The sequence below is a fragment of the Dermochelys coriacea genome, chromosome 2, assembly GCF_009764565.3.
Source record: "Dermochelys coriacea isolate rDerCor1 chromosome 2, rDerCor1.pri.v4, whole genome shotgun sequence".
Lineage (NCBI taxonomy): Eukaryota > Metazoa > Chordata > Testudines > Dermochelyidae > Dermochelys > Dermochelys coriacea.
The window spans coordinates 202,603,909-202,625,288 of NC_050069.1; the positions used below are offsets into that span (position 1 = coordinate 202,603,909).

Consider the following 21,380-nt stretch of genomic DNA (forward strand, 5'->3'; position numbering starts at 1 on the left):
CGGTCTGGAGGGGTGCAGAGAGGGTCCGGAGGGATACAGGGCAGGGCAGGGAGGGCCTGGAACAGGGCAGAGCTGAGTACTGAGGGGGCAGAGTAGGGCAGATTTGGAGAGGGGGTAGGGAGAACAGGGAGGGTCTGGCGGGGTGCAGGGTTGGTTACTGCAGGGGCAGGGCAGGACCGGGAGGGTCCAGAGGAGTGTAGGGTTGGGTACGGGGGGGGGCAGGGCAGGGAGGATTTGGAAAGAGCATAGGGCAGGACCGGGAGGGTCTACGGGGGGCAGGGCTGGGTACTGAGGGGGCGGGGCAGGACCAGGAGGGTCTATGGGGGGCAGGGCTGGGTACTGAGGGGGCGGGGCAGGACCGGGAGGGTCTATGGGGGGCAGGGCTGGGTACTGAGGGGGCGGGGCAGGACCGGGAGGGTCTATGGGGGGCAGGGCTGGGTACTGAGGGGGCGGGGCAGGACCGGGAGGGTCTGCAGGGGGCGGGGCAGGACCGGGAGGGTCTACGGGGGCAGGGCTGGGTACTGAGGGGGCGGGGCAGGACCGGGAGGGTCTATGGGGGCAGGGCTGGGTACTGAGGGGGCGGGGCAGGACCGGGAGGGTCTATGGGGGGCAGGGCTGGGTACTGAGGGGGCGGGGCAGGACCGGGAGGGTCTGCAGGGGGCGGGGCAGGACCGGGAGGGTCTACGGGGGGCGGGGCTGGGTACGGAGGGGGCGGGGCAGGACCGGGAGGGTCTACGGGGGGCAGGGCTGGGTACTGAGGGGGCGGGGCAGGACCGGGAGGGTCTACGGGGGGCAGGGCTGGGTACTGAGGGGGGGGCAGGACCGGGAGGGTCTGCGGGGGGCAGGGCAGGACCGGGAAGGTCTGCGGGGGGGGGCAGGGCTGGGTACTGAGAGGGCAGGAGCTACAGTGAGCCACGTGCGGGCTAGGCTCTGTCAGCAGCTGTTGGTGCCACCTTGAAGCGCCGGCCGCCCCCGCGTGGGACTCCAACGTATAACGTACGTAGCTGTGGCCGCGAGGCCCTTAGGAGCGCCGAGGAGGCCGCACTCAACCGTGGGGCGGGGCAGCAACAGGCGACAGCGCGGAGCAGAAGAACCCGGATGATAACAGCAACATTGGCCGCACTCGTTTGCGCGGTGACGTCACGCATAGCGTGTCGCGGGACGTCCAGCCAATGGGCGGAGGAAGCGGAGAATTTCGAACTAGGAAGATTCCGGAAGCGAGGAAGGAGCCAACGGTCTAAGTGCCGGAGTCCGTTGAGGTCAGATTCGGAGATAAACAAGAGCGCGCGAGTGAGCAAGAAGCGGCGGCCGCTACCACACGGGTGCGGGCCGAGCGGGCGGGGGTGCCCGGTATGCGGGGCAATGGCTGCTGGATGGGGCCCCATGCGGGAGGGGCGACGGCGACCCGGGATTTCGCTTCTGTATCCCCACGGGTAGGCCGTCGCGAGTTGGCGGGGCGTGTTAAACTCGGCCCGGCGCGGAGACGTTGCCTGGTCGTTGTAGCGCGTCCCGCCCCGGCTCGTGGCCCCCCCAACGCCTGGCCCCGGGAGCGCGTGGGGAGTCGGGGCGCAGCGGGGACAGGCCCTGATGGGCGCTTGCGGCGTGCGCCGGTGCCCAGGGCCTTTGGTCTCTTCCCCAGCTGCCTCAGTCTCCTGACAAGGGAGGGGCCATGCGCGCCGAGCCCCTCTTACATACGCGGGGGCTGCTTCCTGGGGTGTCTCGCTTTAGGGGTGGATACCCGGCGCTGCGCACTGAACCCGGCTCTGACTAGCCCAAGTCCCCTCCGTCCACACAAATCAAGCTGGCCTGAGGTCTTAGCACTCTACTGGGGCAGAGCCTGAGTGCCCCTGTGTGACTCAGATCCAAGCCCTGCCATTTTCAAGTGTGTGGTTGCAGGTCAAGCTGCAGACCGGAGTCAAAAGGTCTGTGTAATGCAGGATGGATGCATTAGCATGGTTGCGAGACCCAGGTCCAGCAATTGTGAACCCAGGTGTACACTGCAATGCAGACACTCAAGTGTGGGTTTGGAAACGCAATCTCTGAAAGCCTGAGTCTGAACGTTACACTGCAATTAAACAACCCCTTGGCCCAATGGTCTCCAAACTTTTTACATTGCATTCTCCCCTTACCTGTAATGTGATCTGTCTGCGTCCCCCACCCCCAGGAGCTGCAGTCAGGAGCCAGGGCTGCAACCTGAGGCTGGGGCCAGGAGTGAAGCTGCACTCAGGGCTGAAGTTGGGAGCAGGGCCTAAGCCCGGAGCCAGAGGCTGGGGGTGAGGCCGGGAGCGGAACCATGGCCAGGAGCTGGGGGCAGAGCAGGGTTGGATGGTGCCTCCTCCCCCCCCCCCCGTGAGGGCTGGCCTGGCCCCCCAGGCCTCCTCTCTCCCCCAACATGTTCCTCTGTGCCCCCACAGTTTGGAGACCACTGCCTTAGCCTGAGCCCCATGAACCTGAATTTAGCTGACCTGGACCAGCTGCAGATGTTTAATTGCAGCATAGACATACCTTTAGAGCCCAGGGAAGAGCACTCATGAGTAGAGCTGGGCAAAGCTTTTTGGACAAGTAATTTATTTGGTTAAAAATGCTGTTTCAGTTGCCCCAATACTCTCCATGACTTTGATACTAATAGTTTGGACCCCTCAATTTTTTTTATTGGTGGGGGGGCAGGGTTAGACTCACAAGAGGAATCTGGTACCATTCACAAAACAGCCAGAGGAGGAAATGCTGTCTCCTATCACTTTTAGCCCTGTGGTTAGGAAAACTCATCCAGTATGTGGGAGACCATGTTTTGTTCCCCCCTCTGCCGGATGCGAAGCAGGAACATGAAAATGGGTCTCACAACTTTCAGGTGAGTGTTCTAACCACCAGGCTATCATCATACTCTAATTCAGTGGTTACTCAAGTCATCACTGCTGCCTCCTCCTCCATTGTGAATCTAGCCCTTTAAAAATGTCCAGAAACAAAATGTTTAGTTCAATCAGGAAGTGACTTTCTCAATTTACCAAAAAATTTGGAATTCTTCAGTTTTGGTTCAACCCAAACTGATTTTTTTTCAACTTTTCTGACCTATCCTGTCAGTTAGCTGAATAATCAGTTATTTGAAAAGCTGTACTCTTGAGCTCCCCCAGAGCAGTTCATGAATAATGTAATTAACCATTAACAAAACAGTAAAATTGACTTTACACAATTGAGAAAATAAATAAGGAAGTGTTATTTATTTCTTCCCATAAGACAAGAACTAGGGGTCACCAAATGAAATTAATAGGCAGCAGGTTTAAAACAAACAAAAGGAAGTATTTTTTTCACACAATACACTCTCAAGCCGTGGAAATCCTTGCCAGAGGATGTTGTGAAAGCCAAGACTGTAACAGGGTTCCAGAAAAAAGAACTAGATAAATTCATGGAGGATAGGACCATCAATGGCTATCAGCCAGGATGGACAGGGATCGTGTCCCTAGTCTCTGTTTGCCAGAAGCTGGGAATGGGCGACAGGGGATGGATCACTTGATGATTACCTGTTCTGTTCATTCCCTCTGGGGCACTGGCATTGGCATTGGCCACTGTTGGAAGACAGGATACTGGGCTAGATGGATCTTGGGTCTGACACAGTATGGCTGTTCTTATTGCTGTCAAATGCAAAAAGTGTAAAAAACCAAACAAACAAAAACAACAACCAAAAAAACCTCTCTCTATTACTCTCAGGCATTATTTGTAGCAATAGCAGGCACAACATTTTCAGGTGGAAAGTTCCAGTTCAATCAAGCAACATAGTGAAGCTATAAGTCACTGTTTTTCAGGTATCTCCTAAAGTGTGTTAACTATATTTAGCTCTTAATAACAGTGCTAAATCTCACATCTTATAAATATAGCTGTGTCTGTGGTAAGGAATCTATTATCTGAACTCATTTGTAAAACTGATTCAGCTAGAATGGATTTTTTTCATAGTGCAGGAAGTCATGTAAACTGCTGCTTGCAGGTACATATTCTGAAATATTTTAATCAGTTCTTTGCACTTACATTTCCTTAGGTAGAAGATGGGTGGAGAAAAATGCTTGAAAAGGCCATTTAAGGACAGTCTGGATGATATAAAAGAACGAATGAAAGAGAAAAGAAATCAAAAATGGGCAAAGTTGGGTAAAACAAACCAGGTCTTACCTATAAAATGCAAAACAGCAAGTAAGATGCTTTACTATTTTGTTTCACAATTTTTCCATAAGATCGGTTTTTATCATTTCTAAGTATTGTTTATTTTCTTACAGCCAACAGTTCTGTGCAATTGAAAAGCTTGCAAGCAAACAATCGAGCACTAGCTCTAGCTTTGCAAGAGGAAAAAGCCAAAACAAAAGAAGCCCAAGATATCATTCTGCATTTAAAGAAAGAGTATCAGTCTCTGAAGTTTCAGATATTTGTTTTACAAAGAAATCTTAACTCACAGCAAGCGAAAGAACCTGTTGAGGTATTTTCATTGCAATGACATCTTTCTATTCTAGTAAGAAATAGGTTGAACTTTGAAAGGTTTTAATCCTGCAAGTTTTACGTACTGAATAGCCCCATTCAAGGCAATAGGCCTACTTAAAATGGATAGAGGCAAGCATATGCCTGAATCTTTGCAAGATCGGTGTCAAAATCCCTGATAATAGACCAGTGTTTCCCGAACTTGGGACGCTGCTTGTTCAGGGAAAGCCTGTGGCGGGCCGGGCCGGTTTGTTTACTTGCTGCGTCCGCAGGTTAGGCCGACTGCGGCTCCCACTAGCCGTGGTTCGCCACTGCAGGCCAATAGGGGCTGCAGGAAGCAGCAGCCAGTACGTCCCTTGGCCTGCGCCACTTCCCGCAGCCCCCATTGGCCTGCAGCGGCAAACTGCGGCCTGTGGGAGCCACGATCGGCCTAACCTGCGGACGCAGCAGGTAAACAAACTGGTTCGGCCCATCAGGGGCTTTCCCTGAACAAGCGGTGTCCCAAGTTTGGGAAGCAGTGTAATAAACAACAGTTTTACCTGATTCTGAGAGGTGTGCAGCATCCACAATTTTAGTTGAAATCCATGAGAGATGAGGGATGCTCAGCAACTCTCAAAATTAACTGTTTAATCCAACTCTTACTGGGGGGATTTTCAGTAGGGAAAGATTTACTAGTAAATGTTTTAAACTGAACCTTTCCCTTCCTTTTTTTCACCATTCTTCCCAGCCTGAAAGTCCTACCTGAGTTAAAACTTAGTTTAGAATTTGCTGAAGTTCTGCATGGCGAAAATTTCTTATACATATCTGTTTCACAAAACCTTTTTGTTGCTGGAACCAGGAACAGTGCTTTCCAATATCATGAGCTGAATCAGTGATTAACTTAAACACTTTCTTTGGAAGATATACTTGCGTGATCAATGTACTTCAATTTCAGTCAAACTTAAACAACAATCAGTACTTCAGTTTTAATTAGAAATGTTGAAAATAAATCATCTATGCATAGAAATCAAATGCAACACCAAGAGCTGAATTGTGCCCACAGTGAAGGGCTCCTTTTAAAATCAGTTGGAACCATATTTATTTATTAGATAGAATCTGGCTCCAAAGTGTGTACATCTGTGAAAGAATTTCAAAAACTAAGGTCAGGATTTTCAAAAATAGGTGTCTGAAATTAGGCTCCTAAATCCTTATTTAGGCACCTATATAAATGGCCTGACTTTTTCAGAAGTGCTTAGCACCCTACAACTCCAATTAAAGGTAACCCATCCTTATGATATATCTCTCTCATCTCTTCACCACACTTCGATATTTTGTTTATCACCACCCATTTATGGTACTTGGCTACCTTTCAATCCATGAGCTGGTTTTACACATCTAACTCAATTTGAATGAGCCACTGTTGTTAGAAAACTTCTGACAAAACAGTTCAATTGGAAAATACTGATTCCTTGAACACAAAAGATTTGCAAATATGGTACAATTTCAGTGAACTTTCATCAAAATCACAGGCAGAGTTCCAATGGAACCCAGCTTAGCAGGATGCTGGTAGTCTTAGTTTCTAGGGTCTGTGGCAGTCTTGTCATGTGGACTGCCCCCTGGGTTTCTAAAGGATCCACAGCTCCAGGTCAGCCTTGCCGTGCAGATTGTCCAAGAGTCACGGACCTAATGGCTTCCAGGATCCATGGCTCCAAGGGAGCCCCACCAGTGTGGGCTGCCCCATGGACGGGGACCTCAAGTTTCCAGGGTCCAAAGCTTCAGCGCAGTGTGCCATGTCAGGATTTCAATGCTACCTGTGATGGAGCCTTGAAGTCCTGGGAATAGCTTCCAGAGTCCACAGCTCTGGGACTGCTGTGGCATGTGGACTGCTCTGACCAGGTAACCTCACCACTTCCAAATTCTCTAGCTGGCCCAGGAATCTGGAAACCCTGGTCTTCATGGTAGGGCTGCCCCAGAGCAGCAGACTCTGGGAGATGTTGACTGAAACTGTTCTTGTTAGTTTTACCAGCAAGGTGAAAATGACAAGAATGTCAATTTTAAGCAGCAGGCCCTGGGTTCCAGGAACATACTCTGTTTTAGAACCACCATATGTACTGGTGTTTCTAAAATTATTTATTTTTTTAAATTTCTAGTTTGTGGAAATTTCAAAAAGAAAATTTTATTCCGAAAAAAACAATTAAAAATGTCTACATTTCTCCCAAACCAGAAATTCGCTTTCAGCCCGCTCTAATTGTTATAATGGTTTCAGGTATTTCCTAGCTGTCTAAATATCTTTACTTTTCTGTTTTTTCCCCTCCCCTTTTAATACTATTCAACTGCATACATATTTATAAAAGTACTTACCTAAGCACCAGCATTAATAGAGCAAGTCAGGATATTTTTTTCTCCCTGTTAAAAATTTTTGATTTGGGGTTTTTAGTGAAAATATGAAAACCACAAATATTGTGAAACTAATTTTTTTTTTAATGAAAAAAATGTACTTTTCTTCTGCAAGCTGTAACTGATTCTTTTCTGTTTGGTTATTTTCTCTTTTCTTTGTATAGCATAGTACACATGGTACACTTAAAAAAGATAGAAGTAACCTAATAGTACGAGAGAGTGTGTTACATTGCTTATTTTGAACAGAATTAGAGTAAAATTGTTTGCTCTTCTCCTTCCATTAGACCAGATCGTTGATCTTGAGCAAGATTATTTCTAAAGTTATTCAAAACCTACTCGATACAGCTGATCTTCTTGGTCCAGCTCAGGATTTGTGTTCCACTGATCTTGTAAGTCCAGCCTGTATTTTTCTTAGATTAGATTTGCATGTATTTTTGTGCATTGTGGGTTTTTTTGGTTCTTGGATAGGTTTTTCAGAAGTGACTTAGCATAAGTCCCATTAGCTTTCAGTGGGACCTGTGTTCCTAAGTCACTTTTGGTGCTTACAAAAATCCCCCCCCCCCATTATTAATTCAGCACCCACAGGATGTTGGATGTTGTTTTTTAGACAGATAAGCTAGACAGTCATTGCCCTGCGGCGCTTACAGTGCAATTGTAGATATGAGGCAGAACTTATCTACAAACAAAATAATAATTCTTAACTCTTTATCAGCACTTTTCACCTGTAGATCTCAACATCCTTTGCAAAAAGAAACAGTGCAGAGGATAAGGTGATATGGAAGTACAGTAAATAAAGATATGCAATTACTTAAGACTGTTACACTGAATATGTATTAAAATATGCATGTATGTTTTTCTCCCTTTAATCCATTTTAAGAGATTATTTTTGCCAAATACTTAAATCCTATTATCCAAGAGGATATGAACAGCTATTAAAAATGGATGGCAATCTGTTATGACTATTTTTTTATAAGTTTATAGAACTACAAACTATTACAATAATATAGCAGTCAAGATCTTATTCCCACATTTTCACTTTGACTTTTCTAAAATTGGTATCTGGAGGGATACTGCATATCCCTTTGGATTCTAGGTTTTTCTAAATCTTCATTCTCAGAAAATTTACGATTGTTAGGTAAATTTTAAACTTTCAGCTAAATTTTCCAAGTAAGATACAGCATGTATGCTATAAAACCTTGGTTTTATATGTGTACGCATAGGTATTTATCAGATTTCCAGTTTCAGAAAAAGTATGTAGGCACAGACTATATGCACGCTATTTTTTCCCCCCTCCCAGGTGCCTGTCTCCAACTTTGAAAACTTGCCCATCTGAATTCACATTTTTTGACAGTTTGCTTTATTTTTTGTGACAAATTGTTCATCACTTTCCCTCCACAATCATCCTAAAGGCATGATCTGTTTAAAATATCTAGTGCCACATTTGGCCTATCATGTCTGTAGCTTTCCTGTTGTCCAAAAGCTGGAAGGAAAACCATTGAAATCAGTCATCATTTGTTCTAATTACTTGATTACTAAAATACCATTTAATATTAAACTATTTGTTGTTTAAAAATATACATTTCTAGGCTGACAACTTGTATAACAAGCTTTAACAAAAGGGGTTTGTAAAAGATGGCACAGTATTAAACTGAATTTATAACCAAGAAGAAAATTCTGTCTTAAAAGAACACAAACATAATTTTTTCAGAATTCATTTTGATATTCTAGTATCTTTTTAAATCATGTATCCTATTTTTTTTAAAGTTATTATAAAAAAAATTAAAGGCTTCTCTGTTTGAAGTCTGAATTTTTTTTTTTCAACGAGAGAAACAGTGAAACTAACCATCCACAAGAAGCTGTCAAATGTGCAAAGCAAACAAACTGAAAAGTCTATGCTCATTTCTATCAATTATAGTAAAGTGTGTTACATGTAATATATGTACAAAATTTTCAGGCAGAAATGTGATTTTTTTTTTCAAGGTCGTGGTGTCCCTTTAACTCATAGCTCTGCTAGAGTTTTGTAACAATCTATATATTACCACTTCATCACAGTACAATTTGTTCCATTTACAGAACAAGAGGATGTGTCCCTCAGTTCTTGAAGATGACTCCAGTATTTTAAGGCAAGCTGGTTCTCTGTAAGTGCTTTTTTTTATTATTATTCATTAATTTTTATCTTTATAAAGCCTACCATAGTAACTTATTCAGCATCCTTCTGTTTGCTCATGAAATAATGATGAGGGATAAGCAGTGATGTTTGATATATCTATACATTGCCAATAATGTCTGTTTTGAAGCAAAATCTTGGTTTTGGGAGTCCTGTTTATATGTTTAGCCAATTAAAATGTCACTTTTTTGTGGTGCTGGGGAGTCTTTCAAGGATGCTCAGTGTTTTTTTCTCTCCAAAAACTATCTGCCCCAAATTTTCCCTTTCCCATTGCCACTCCCAAAAATCCAGATCTGAGGAAAACTACCCCTAAAACATATAGAAGTGTTTGCTCTGCTCAACACTTAGTTCTTGGGAGAAGGATTACTGCTTCTAAATGTACTCAATATTTGTTGTCCCAGGGCATGACATGAGCTCAGAAACTCTACCTGAATCCCTACATAGCAACCTAACGTACTACTGCTAGACCAGTTCATAATTACATCTTTATTATATTTCAACATATCTCCTTTCTCCTTCATCCACAAAAAGTTTCAATTTAAGAAATTGTTCAGTAGACATAGTAATGTGCAAAGATGCAGCAGTCAGATTTTCAAGAGCAAGCTGAAATGTTTACAAATAGACATTAGAATGTGAAGTTACCCACAATCCTGTTACATATCACCAAGTTAGCACTCAAACTCCAGTCACCACTCTTCCAGAAGCATTTTCTAGAGATAAAGATAATTTTTGCCAGTGTTAGTCATTGTAAGAAACTCATCACTTTTATAAGTAGATAAATTCTCATATTGGTGGTAGAATACGATGGTAGAAATGACTTAAAACTTTCAAGTTAAAGAATGTACAAGAGTTTAATTTTACATTCAAAGACGTACCTCCTTGATGATGATCTCAAATGAGAGGGTTGGTGTTTTATACCGAATTGCTGTGGGAAATACTTTTTCAGATTATTACAAAATGTCTTTTGTAGTAGGAATTAAGGGGAGGAAGCTGCTATAATAATCAAATAAAATGAATTATCTTAAAATGAATGACTGACACAAACTCCAACTCTTGTTCCTAGGGGACTTCCTACACGTGTTCTTGTTGCAGATGCTAGCATAGAAGGCGAAATGCTTGGAAGTGAAATAGAGAATAATACTGATGCAAACAATACATCTTATTCTATGTCAGATTCCTGGCAGACCTTTAAAAATGCCACTTCAGTTAAGGAAATGGCAACAAACACAGGTAACTAAACCTAGGTTTAAACTAGCGATGGTTCTTCCTCCTAAAATTGAAGTAGCAGATGAAAGTAACTTTCAAAACATAATTAAGGATTTTAAAAGTGATTCCTTAAACTATCATCATTCTTTTCCTGCTTCTGATTTTCTCTTGCAAAATTCTGACCCTTGAAACGAGTCAGATCATACAGCTGATGGTTATAGTTAAACTAGTATGCTGCTCAGGTCATATACAGTAACTCCTAGCTTAGCATTTTAGTTATGTTCCTGAAAAATACTACTTTAAGTGAATCCAATTTCCCATAAGAATTAATGTAAATGGGGGGGGGTTAGGTTCCAGGGAAACTTTTTTTCACCAGACAAAAGACATTATATACATATACAGTATAGGTTTTAAACAATTTTAAACAAACAATTTAATACTGTACACCGCAATGATGATTGTGAAGCTTGGTTGAGGTGATGGAGTAAGAGGGTGGGATATTTCCCAGGGAATGCCTTGCTGCTAAATGATGAACTAGCACTCGGCTGAGCCCTCAACGGTTAACACGTTTTTGTTAACGTAGCCTCACACTCTACAAGGCAGCATGGACTGAGGCAGGAGGGAGGAAACATAACAGATGCACGGCAGTGGCTGCGAACACTTCCCTGCAGAAACTGAATGTGGTGATGAACCCACTCTATCCCCCTGGAGTGCACCACTCCCTCTTCCAGACGGCACATGCACAGCTCCACAGGAGCTGACTTTCCAAAGTGCTCTGTGTGTGTGTTTGTGTGTACGTGTGTGAGAGTGAAAGAGACACGTGTTGCCCCTTTAAGTACGCTGCCCTTTTAAATAGATCAAGAAGTTCAGACACAGCAGCAACTTCCAGCAAGCTTCCTCCATCTTGAGCCCTGTCGTGTGCCTCTCCCTAACCCCTGCCCCCGTGGAGATGGGGTATAAGAGCGAGGGGAGGAGGACACCCTGACATCAGCACCCCTCTCCCCCCTCTGCACAGCAAGCAGGAGGCTCCTGGAAGCCAGGTCCAAGGCAGAGGGCAGGAGCAGCACATAGTGGGGGAGGGACACCTGAATTGTGGCAATTGATAGCCTGCTGGGCGGGAGCACAGCCACACACCTACTTACAGGGAACTTAGGGGGGGCTGAGGGGAGCTGCCAGCCCACCCGAGTTCCAAGCCCCCACAAGGACGGGCTGCTCTTCCAGAGAATCCTGCAAGCCATGGACAAAGCAGGCAGCTGAATGACTTATAAGGGAACATTGCGCAACTTTAAACGAGCCTGTTCTCTAATAGATCAGCAACGAAACAACGTTAAACAGGATGACGTTAAGTGAGGAGTTACTTTACATGGCAGGTTGGAAATTTTTAAATAAAGTAAGATCATTAGTTTTCAGTTGTCTGATCAACATTTTAAAATTCCTACAACTAGACAGTAAAAAGCAGCAAATCACCAAAGGATTTTTCAAATTACCTTTTAAAAAATTCTTTGAGGTGGTGACCATCCCAATTTACAGCGTGTGCTTCCATGGGAGGGTCTTGCCACACATGTTGAAGTAAGGGTTATAACTCTTCTGTATGTACTCAAAGTAGAGCTTTCTCTCTTCCTCCATCATAAAAGCATATGTTAGATCTACTCAAATGCAGCATACTTTCTGAGGGTAAGAAGGGAAGCAACTACTTATTTAAATATCTTCAATGTAGGATTCTGACTTGTAAAAGATATGCAGAACTCGCTAACCCTAAAGGTTTTTTTCTGTTCGTACGAGCAGTGATAGTGTTTTGGAATATGAGCCAAGCTAGCTCAGCAGTTGTGATTATGTGACCTTGGACCTCTAACTACGAACCATTGAACGTTCCAGTCAGTTCGTGGTTGGCTTAATTAACTCTGCCCAATCATCAAACATTTGATTGAAAAATATTATATTCAAAGGGAGCACCAAGAAATTTAACATGCAGATATAATACCATGGGGAAAAAAATGAAAGGCCACCAAATTCCGAGGTTCTGTGATAATTTTACAAGATGTTCTGAGAGAAGCAGAATAGCAGGTTAAGTATTTTTCCTTCTTTCAAGAGTCCATATATATTCTCATTTCTTGAGTGTGTAGCATGAGGGATCTCCTGATGTAAAAACCTAGTGATAACTAGTGAAAAGGGCCTCAAAATGAAGGTAAATGCCAGGAAAGGACAATTCTTTTAAACAAAGGGGGAGGGATCAGAAGGCAGCATCTCTTAAACAACTGGCGTGTTCTGAGACACTAACTTTCACTACCTACTGAATGATTTGAAAGACTAAATTAACTTGGCATACAGGGTAAGGGTTTTTTGTTAGCATATAAACATAATTGTTAAAATGCAAACATTAAAAAAACAACCTGATCTGACAAACAGGCATGAGCTGCTGCAAAAGCCCTCAGGAGGCAAAGTATTGAGTGTAAGCTATTTGTATCTTCCAAGACAAAACTAATTTTTTCCTCATGTGCTTGGAAAAAACCTCTGTAAGTCCAAGTCCAGCTATGAATTACTTTTTTGAGGCTGCGTTCAAGGGATTAATTTGGTTGTCCTTGTGTCATGGTTCATACTTGCCTATAGAAAAATTCTAAGATTGTTCATCTTTGTTAAAAGCCTAAAATTGCCAACAAATTAAACACCTCTAGGTCCAATAACAATTAATTTGACGTGTATTATCATCTTCTTATTCAGAAGGACAAAGATCTGATTTTCATCTTGACAACCTAGAGGCCAACCTGGAAAATATTCCTTTAGATGAAGAGGATAGGCAAGTTGGTAATATCTTACCAAAAACTGTATCTACCAGGCGTCACTGTTCAAACAGGAAAATTCATGTGCATAATCTAGACAATTCAGAAAGGGCTTATTTGACCAAAGAACTTTGTAAACAGGATGAAACTAGACTTGAGGGAAGTCTAGAAAAAGGTAATATAGAAAATATAGAGCCAAATCTTTCTCAACTGAATGAAAAGAAGAAGCCAGTGTTAGATCATGCAGATACATTGACTGAATTGAACTGCTCAGTTGCAGAACATAAACTTAAACAAATTCAGCTTAAAAGCAGAGAAGACTCTCAAACAAGAAGAGAGAAAATACAAAAAGGAAAATTGGAAGGAAGTAAAAAGACTTCCAGAACAAGATCAAAAAGAGAGAGAAGCCAGGCAGAACAAACTTCCAAAGCGAAACTGGATTTATCAGTTGGCTCCAATAAAGCTTATGATTTTCAGTTTGAGGAGAATGTCCATATCACACCTTTCCGACAAAACAAGATGAATGATTGTGATCATGACATGGATGAAAGAGAGGATACAACTGAATTGAAAACACAGAGCAGTGAAGCAAGTGATTCAGAAGAGAATTCTGATGACAGCCTGTATGTGCCTTACAGGAGTAGATCAAAATACAGCAAGAGTTCACAGTGCAAAAATGATGGAAGTCCAGTCCATATAAGACCACGATCTAAAAGATCTGTGGTGTATCAGCAACAGAAAACCAGTAATGAAAAAGAGACTAAGAATACTACATCAAATGAAAAATCGATCAGTAAGTGACATTTTTGGAAAGCATTTTGCATTATTTTTTTCCTATTTAATAGTGGTTTGTCGTTGTTTTAGTCAGTTAAACAAGCTAAATTTTTAAAAGCATTTAAAACTATTAAGTTATTGGAATAAATTTCATATGATACATTTTTTTAAATTTTCCCCAAATCAGATGTATTTGAAGGTGTTTTCGGGATGAGGGCAATCAGGAGTCCAAAAAAGATAAATCCAAATGTACAAGTAGCATAAATTGTGCTATGATGTACTAGGCAATAATTTATTTTCATAGAAAATTAAGACCTTAACAGGATGCCATCGGCTTAAAAAAAAAATCACACTACTTTCTTTACCTACTATTGTTGCTATAATCGAGTAATTACAGGACAGCAGTAGCTCTGGTTTCACTTAAATGTGCATGTTGTTTGCTGTTTAAAAGAGAACTCTACTAAATGCTAAAATCCACTTGCTTACTTGCATTCTCTTGAAATTTACTCTGCCTCATATGGGTACAGGGTAGGGTTAGTGGTCCAAATTTGAAAGTCATTTGAGCAAGGGGTTCCTGAGATACAGGACCCCCCCCCATCCCCTTTTTAAAGCATTTTTTAAAATCATCCTGGTTCTAATATAGTTTGCTCCTCAAACTATGGCTCTAATCCTCCCCAAACTGAGTTTAGCCACTCAGAATTTATCTCGGTTAATGCATGGCACGCACTGTCCTTTGGGTGGGTTATACTGAATTTATTCAAAGTTAAGCTAGGAATTCTGAGTGGGAGTGTGATTAGCTCAAAACAAAGAGAATGAAACATGCATGTGCAGGAAGACTAAACCTTTACCACCAATCAAAAAAACTTCCAGGCAGATGATTGTCACAGTAATTGGGTGGCTCAAGGAGACATGCTGTGATCATTGAACTCAGCTGTACCCAAGCACTGAGAGCCCTACCCTTGGCAGCCTTTAGAGAATATGGGTTGTGTATGTTCCTTGCTCACTACCTCATTCTGCAGGGGCGTCTTTTGGAAATTTTGCCATGAGACCAAAATTTCTGGTTTGAATGATATTAAGTGTTCTAAAAGCTACATGTGGACTGTGATTTTACTTTAGAAGTATTGTCAAGGAAATTAACATTAATTAAATTGAGGTAATATGAAAGATTACAATAAGCAGCAATAATGTAATCATCCTGGCCAGTGGAATTGAGTGTGATCAAAGGAAAGCAGCTGCAGGGTTGCTTGCTTTTTACACAGCTCCTCTAATATGAACAGCGCATAACATTTCCAGATTCTCATAACTTTTTTGGTGCAGATCTAGGGAATATGGGGGGTTGTTGGAGTAAGGAAGAACACATTGAAGGGGAAGTGAAGATGAATCAGGAGGAGGGAGGGCTGTGGCATTAAGGGAAGATGGGATAAATGGGGATTAAGAGGTTGGTCTTGGGCTGGAGGGGAAACAAGGGGGATACAAAGGATTATGTTGTTGGCATATTGGGGCATCTCTCAGGGACAGCAGAGTTAGGGTTATGTTTCATGGATGGCATTTACCTTAACTTTGTATTTCCTTGCTTTCAGAGGTTTGAGGGTAGATGACTTGAGGTTCGGGAAAGGCACAAGGCGCTACTAAGCTATCTTAACTCCACATTAAGGACATTTTGGGGCACTTAATTTTTTTTTTTTAGTATTATTATTTCTCTGTTTGACAGTACTGTCAAACTCAAATTGACAGGGAGATTCCAGAGTAGGGTATAGTAACTGAAATTCCTTTTTTAAAATTGAATAGACTAAATTTAGTGTCCCCTTTTACTCATTGCAGCTCCCCTTATAATAGTTAATCTAAATACATGAAAAATTGTACTCTAATTTTATACATAAACAATATGTAATCTTTTACATACTTTACTGACGTAGGGGGATAAGTGTACTGTCAAATTTTCCATATAAAAAACTAATAAAGTGCACAAACCAGTGGTGTTTCTAAAAATCTGTTTAAAATTGCAGGCACTGTTGAAAATACTCAAGTGGATAGTACCTCCATGATCAGGAAAATCAACATTCAGTCAAGCACTGTGATGAAAGTAGATGAAGTAAAATCACATTCTCTTCTATGTGCTATGGATACAGTACCAAAAGTAGATAAGAATTCTTCCTCTGGAAATACATATTGCAATTTTGTTAAAGGTACTTTTGTTTGTTTGGGGTTTTTGTTTGTTGCTTGCTGCTTACCATCTCTGACTAGTTTGTCACTGTAGCACCTATGAGCTCTGATCACTGACTCCATTGTGTTAGGTGCTGTACAACCACAAAATAAAAATTCCTGGAGTTCCATTATTCTTTTTTAAAGGTAATGCTCTTGAACACCCCCACATCAGTTAGTAGTTGGTGTGGTATGATCAACTTCAACAGGATACTTGAGATCAAACTGAAGTTCTAAAACCCCTGATGTTGAATTTTAACAAATTGTTGCTTACTGTGGAAGTTCCAGAAGACTGGAAACAAGCAAATGTGTCAATATTTCAAAAGAATTAATGGGATGACCTGAGTAGGTTAACCTGACATTGATCCTGGACAAAGTCATGGAAAGGCTAATATGGAATGCAATCAGTAAAGAATGATGTCATAAATAATGGCAAGCAACATTATGTGACAGGACCTGTTTTCCATAAAACAAACTTGATATTTTCAATGAGTTTACAAGCTTGTTGATAAATTAGAGTACAATTTTTCATGTATTTAGATTATCTTTGACATAATATACTAAGACTTCTTTAAGCCATTTGATGTAGTCCTGTGTGACATTCTGATTAAAAATTAGTACTATATACAAAACCAGGTAGTCTATATTGAATGAATTAAAAACTGGTTAACTGCTAGATCTCAAAATGTAATTGTAACTGGCAAATCATCATCCAAAGGGAGCATTGCTAATAGTTTTCCACAGCAATCAGTTATTGGTCCACTGTTATTCAGTGTCTGTGTGGCTGATCATGAAAGAAGAATAAGATAATTGGTGGTAAAATTTGAAAATGATACAGAAGTTGGAGTGGTAAATAATGATGGGGAGGGGTCAATTATGCAGAGTGATCTGGATTGCTTGGTAAAGTGGGCTCATTTGAACATGTGTTAATACACCAAATGCAAGGTTATCCATCTAGGAAAAAGGACTAGGTCACACTTATGATGGGAAACTATATCCTAGAATGCAGTGACTCTGATAAGCATTTAGGGGTCACGTGATAGCCAGAAGAACATGCGCTTCCAGTGCAATGCTGTAGTTAAGAAGGCTACTGTGATCTTTCGATGTTCAAGCAGGGACATATCAAGTAGACTTAGAGAAAGGTAGTATTATTTCCAAATATGAAATTAATGAGACCAGCATTGGAATGGGGTGGGTTCAGTTTTGGTGTCCACACCTCCAAAATGTTTAAAAACAGCAAAGTATTGAAAAAAGAGCTAAAAATTATTAAAGGTCTGGAAAACATGACTTACCCTGAAAGACTTTAAGCTTTATCTATTTAATATATCCAACAGAAGGTTGAAATGACTTGTTCACTGTCTACAAGTACCTACTTGGGGGAAGAAGTTTCAGATAGGTGGTTCTTTAATCTAGCAAAAGAAGGTATAACAAGAGCCTATGGTTGGAAGCTGCAGCTAGACAAATTCAAACTAGAAATAAGGAGTGACGTTTTAATAGGATAACTGAATTGGAACAGTTTGACAAGGGGCATGGTGATAATTAAGGCCCTACCAAATTAATGGACATGAAAAACACATCACAGACCATGAAATCAGATCTCCCCCATGAACTCTTGCTATTAGAGAGGAGTCAGCCAGGAGCACCTACTGGTCACTGGGCTTCAGCTGCTCGTCTGCCGGGGTACAGGATGACTTCTTCCCCTGCACAGCCACTCTCTGTGGGGAGATCAGATCCACCTCCAGGTACCTCCCCCAGCTGCAAAAAGCTCTGTGGCTGCCGCCAACTATGAAGGTTCCCAGCAGCACAGGGGAGATCAGACTCACCTACATCTCCAGGAAGCCCCATGGCTGCTGCCTTCAGACCTGGACTCTGAAAGCAGCATAGCCCCGGAATTTGTGCAGCCAGAGGAGGTACCCAAATGGGGGTCCTGGGGTTGCTAAAGTTTGAGAACCGCTGGTTTAATGGATAGATGTCTCCAGAACTAGCATGGTTTACTAGCAGTTAAGGCTAAAGTTTGAATGGGTATGGAAATGAAATTGCCCTCTGTTCTCCTTGAGAGGTAGTTCAGCCTGGACAAGGTTTGAAGTACTTTGTGAAGTTGACGAGTTGGAAGTTTGCTTTGGTTCTCTCAACACAGTAGTTTTGCTTGAGAACAGAGGAATTTGGTCTGCCCCACACTCAATCTGATTTAGGGAATAAATTTCTTTATTAGACAAAACTACATTAAGCTTTGTTTCCCCCAGGGAAAACTTTTGATCCTTGTCTCAATAAGTACTGTGTAAATTAGTTTTAAACAAATAACGGGTAGCATAGCAATGCAAAAAAGTATCCATTCAATTTTTTCAGCAGGGAAACCTGAGGCTTCTCAGACTTCTCGTCTTCATCTCTGTGATATCACCAACATCTCTTCATCTTCTGATACAAAAAGTAGAATCTCTCATCCATTTTTAAGTATTGATGAAAAACCAGGAATTCCCAGCCACAAACGCAGGTGTACTATTAATGTGAATTACAAGGAACCAAGTATCAGTGGGTTAGTATCTTATTTTATTGTCCAAGTTAATGTACTCATTTTCTTATATTTAGAATTTAGGATTTTATTTATTTGGAAATAAAGGCTTTGGTGAGAAATTTAACAATTTACTTGAGCAATTCAAATTATTAAATGTAACTTCCTAGCTGAAAACTACATTGTGTTACATCTAAAGCTGTGCAAGAATAACTCTTTTCTAAATTATTTTGACAGGAAGCTCAGAAGAGGAGATCCGTTTACAGATATGTGTTTTCTGAATTCTCCAATTTTCAAGCCGAAAAAAGATCCCAAACCCAGTTCTGTTAAAAAGGAATCTCTGTCCAAATACAATGAGGCATTTGTTGGATGTCGTTGAAGCCCTTTTGCACCCCCTTGTGGAGTTCTGAGGCAAAGAACATTTGGCTAACAAATTTGCTATGTAATTTGATGCTTGTCAAAATTTCACATTACTGTTATGCCATAAGAATGTCTTGCTCAGCTTCTGTCTTGTGTACCAAGGAAATCTAACTGTATATTTGTGTAGGCAGTGATACTATAGACTATTCTGAATTTAGATTTCATGGGAATTTCAGTAGGGATCAGATAAATACATCTAAATCACTTTAAGGTCGTGAATTTAACAGAGTAAGGAGTAACTATTGTTGTGCTTGTTCGTTATAAAAGCAGTCTTGCTACCTAGCAATAGTTTCTATTTAAACTCTTTGATTCCTGAACTCCATTATGAAGTCCATTATCTAAGGCATGTTGAGAATCTCTGGTGTAAAAAGATAAGCAATATGTGAATTATTTGACTGATTACTAGATTTGTCAGTCCCTGCTTATTGTAACTCCTCAGTTGATATAGATGAATTATAGTAAAGCTTGGGATTAGATCACAATTTTAAGTGAGCAAGTTTGTATAGATGTCTTGTTACTTATACAAAGCTGTAGTCTACTAATGTGAAATGTATAATAAAACTTTTAGATTTTATAAAGTCTTGTAGAGAAGTTACATTCTAACTGCAATGGTTTCAGTCTAAGGGGAAAAGTCAATCTACGCAATTTGAGTTACATTAGTAGCGTAACTCAGGTCAGCGTAGCTTAGATTTTCTTACCGCAGGTTTGACGAGAGAAACTCTCCTGTCAACTCCCGTTACTCTTCTCGTTCCGTTGGGAGAACCAGAGTCAATGGGAGAGTGATCAATGGTCAATTTAGTGGGTCTTCACTAGACCTGCTAAATCAACCCCTGGTGGATCGATTGCCATAGTTTTGATCCCACTGGTAGCGGAGACAAGCCCTAAGTAAAGCTATGTCTACACTACAGCTTATGTCAGCATAATTTACATTGCTCAGGGAGGTGAATAAATACCTCCCAGAACAACATAACTTACACTGACATGGCGCTGTCCACATCGGCACATGTTAGTGGGAGAGCTTTTCCCACTGACATAACTTCTGCAGCTCATGGGGGCTGGAGAAGTTAAGCTGACAGGAGAGCTTACAGAGGCGCAGCTGCACTGCTGTAAACTCTCTACTGTAACCGTGCCCAGGCTCAGAGGTGGTAAAGAAAATGTTAAGCTTCTTGCCCTGACTCCAGCTGTTGGCATTTTAAGTTCCATGTGAAAGAAGCAGAGTTAGCATGTAGCTAAACTGTGCAAGTCAAACCAAAAATATTGGATAAAGTATATGAGTAACAATGTATCATGAAGCAGTCTTCAGACGCAATTGTTTCCCAATATTAAGCTCCATCTACATAGTCAAAACAGTAAGGCAATGGATTTGAAAGTTGATTGGTAACATGGTTTTTAACCAGACTAACACAGTTCAGCACAACTTACGCAAAGGGGAGTAAACTGTGGTAGTCTGCTTTGACAGCTGCCATTGGTTAATTCTGACTTGGGTCTATTGGTGGGAGCTAAAAGAAGGTTCCTTGCTTAGGAGGAACACTTTTTTTCCCTTAAATGAAGATGTAGAATATGCAAAGCTTTTCTCACTATACAACTCCTGGGGGTTTTTTTCCTGCAAAAGTTGTTTTCCTTTTAATGGGGTTTTACAGAAATCTAGCCAAACAGAAACTTACTTTTCCTACCTGCTCATTTCACTATACTAAAAATTTGCAGCTGCCACTTTCTCCCTCTACAGCTGTAGTTGCAAAGCTGCCACCAGCCAGGCAGAGGATAGTCTTCCTCATCCTGGAATTCTGATACCAGAGGGGTGGGGTATTCACTTTTTAAAAGTTTGTCTGCCAAATCCATCAAGGATGGGGCTAGCAGAACTTGAGAAGTAGCACATTAAGTGGTCAAAGTAGAGCATGTAAAAAAAAAATACACCAAGTATTAATTTTTTAATGCAGAACTATGTGTATGTGAAAGTAATAGCTACTGAATTAAAACATCTATCCTAAGATATCTTTTTAATATAGGACCAGCTCTTGTAAATTTCCATTACTGGAGTAAGAAGCCCACTTCTGCCCACACCTAGGATTGCCACTCTCTCTCTATAGGATTTATAGGGAGTTAAACAGAATATGCTCTTAGCCCCTACAGATGGATTTTTTATTTGTAAAAGGGATGCCTTGGAGAAGATACAGCAAATGTAGACTTAGTAACTAAACAGCCAGCTTTTGGAGAGGATTCTGGGTTAAATGGACATTACAATTTATAATCTAGCATCTTAGTGAGAAGTTGCCCAAATAATGAAGAATTGTCACCCAGCATCTCTATAGCCATAAGATTTCCCATTTCTTAGAGGAATAGTTCTCATTGTCCATAGACAAGTCAGTCAGGGAATTAGTGAGCCAGGGATACTCCCTCAAGCTGCCATCTCCACCCCATCTTTTTCATCAAGTCATCCAGTTCCAACAACACCATAAAACAATTTGATACAAACAGAAATCTCTCATCTTTTGAA

General features: G+C 41.6%; 1 protein-coding gene across 11 annotated transcripts; it reads left to right on the forward strand.

Annotated features, from left to right (window-relative positions):
* The first annotated feature begins 880 nt into the window (after window positions 1-880).
* SGO1 (shugoshin 1) lies at window positions 881-19,464 on the forward strand. Of its 11 annotated transcripts, none has more exons than XM_043509043.1 (10): window positions 881-1,322; window positions 4,028-4,176; window positions 4,260-4,456; window positions 7,116-7,220; window positions 8,905-8,969; window positions 10,062-10,228; window positions 12,926-13,774; window positions 15,762-15,941; window positions 18,304-18,490; window positions 18,704-19,464. In XM_043509043.1, the coding sequence occupies exons 2-10, from the start codon at window positions 4,035-4,037 to the stop codon at window positions 18,843-18,845; spliced, it is 2,034 nt and encodes a 677-aa protein (XP_043364978.1). In that variant the 5' UTR covers window positions 881-1,322; window positions 4,028-4,034; the 3' UTR covers window positions 18,846-19,464. The 11 variants fall into 11 exon arrangements, with proteins under 11 accessions (XP_043364978.1, XP_043364979.1, XP_043364977.1 ...); XM_043509044.1 differs by having other exon boundaries at window positions 10,062-10,120; window positions 12,923-13,774; XM_043509042.1 differs by having other exon boundaries at window positions 881-1,259; window positions 12,923-13,774; window positions 18,304-18,487; window positions 18,701-19,464.
* Window positions 19,465-21,380: the final 1,916 nt, after the last annotated feature.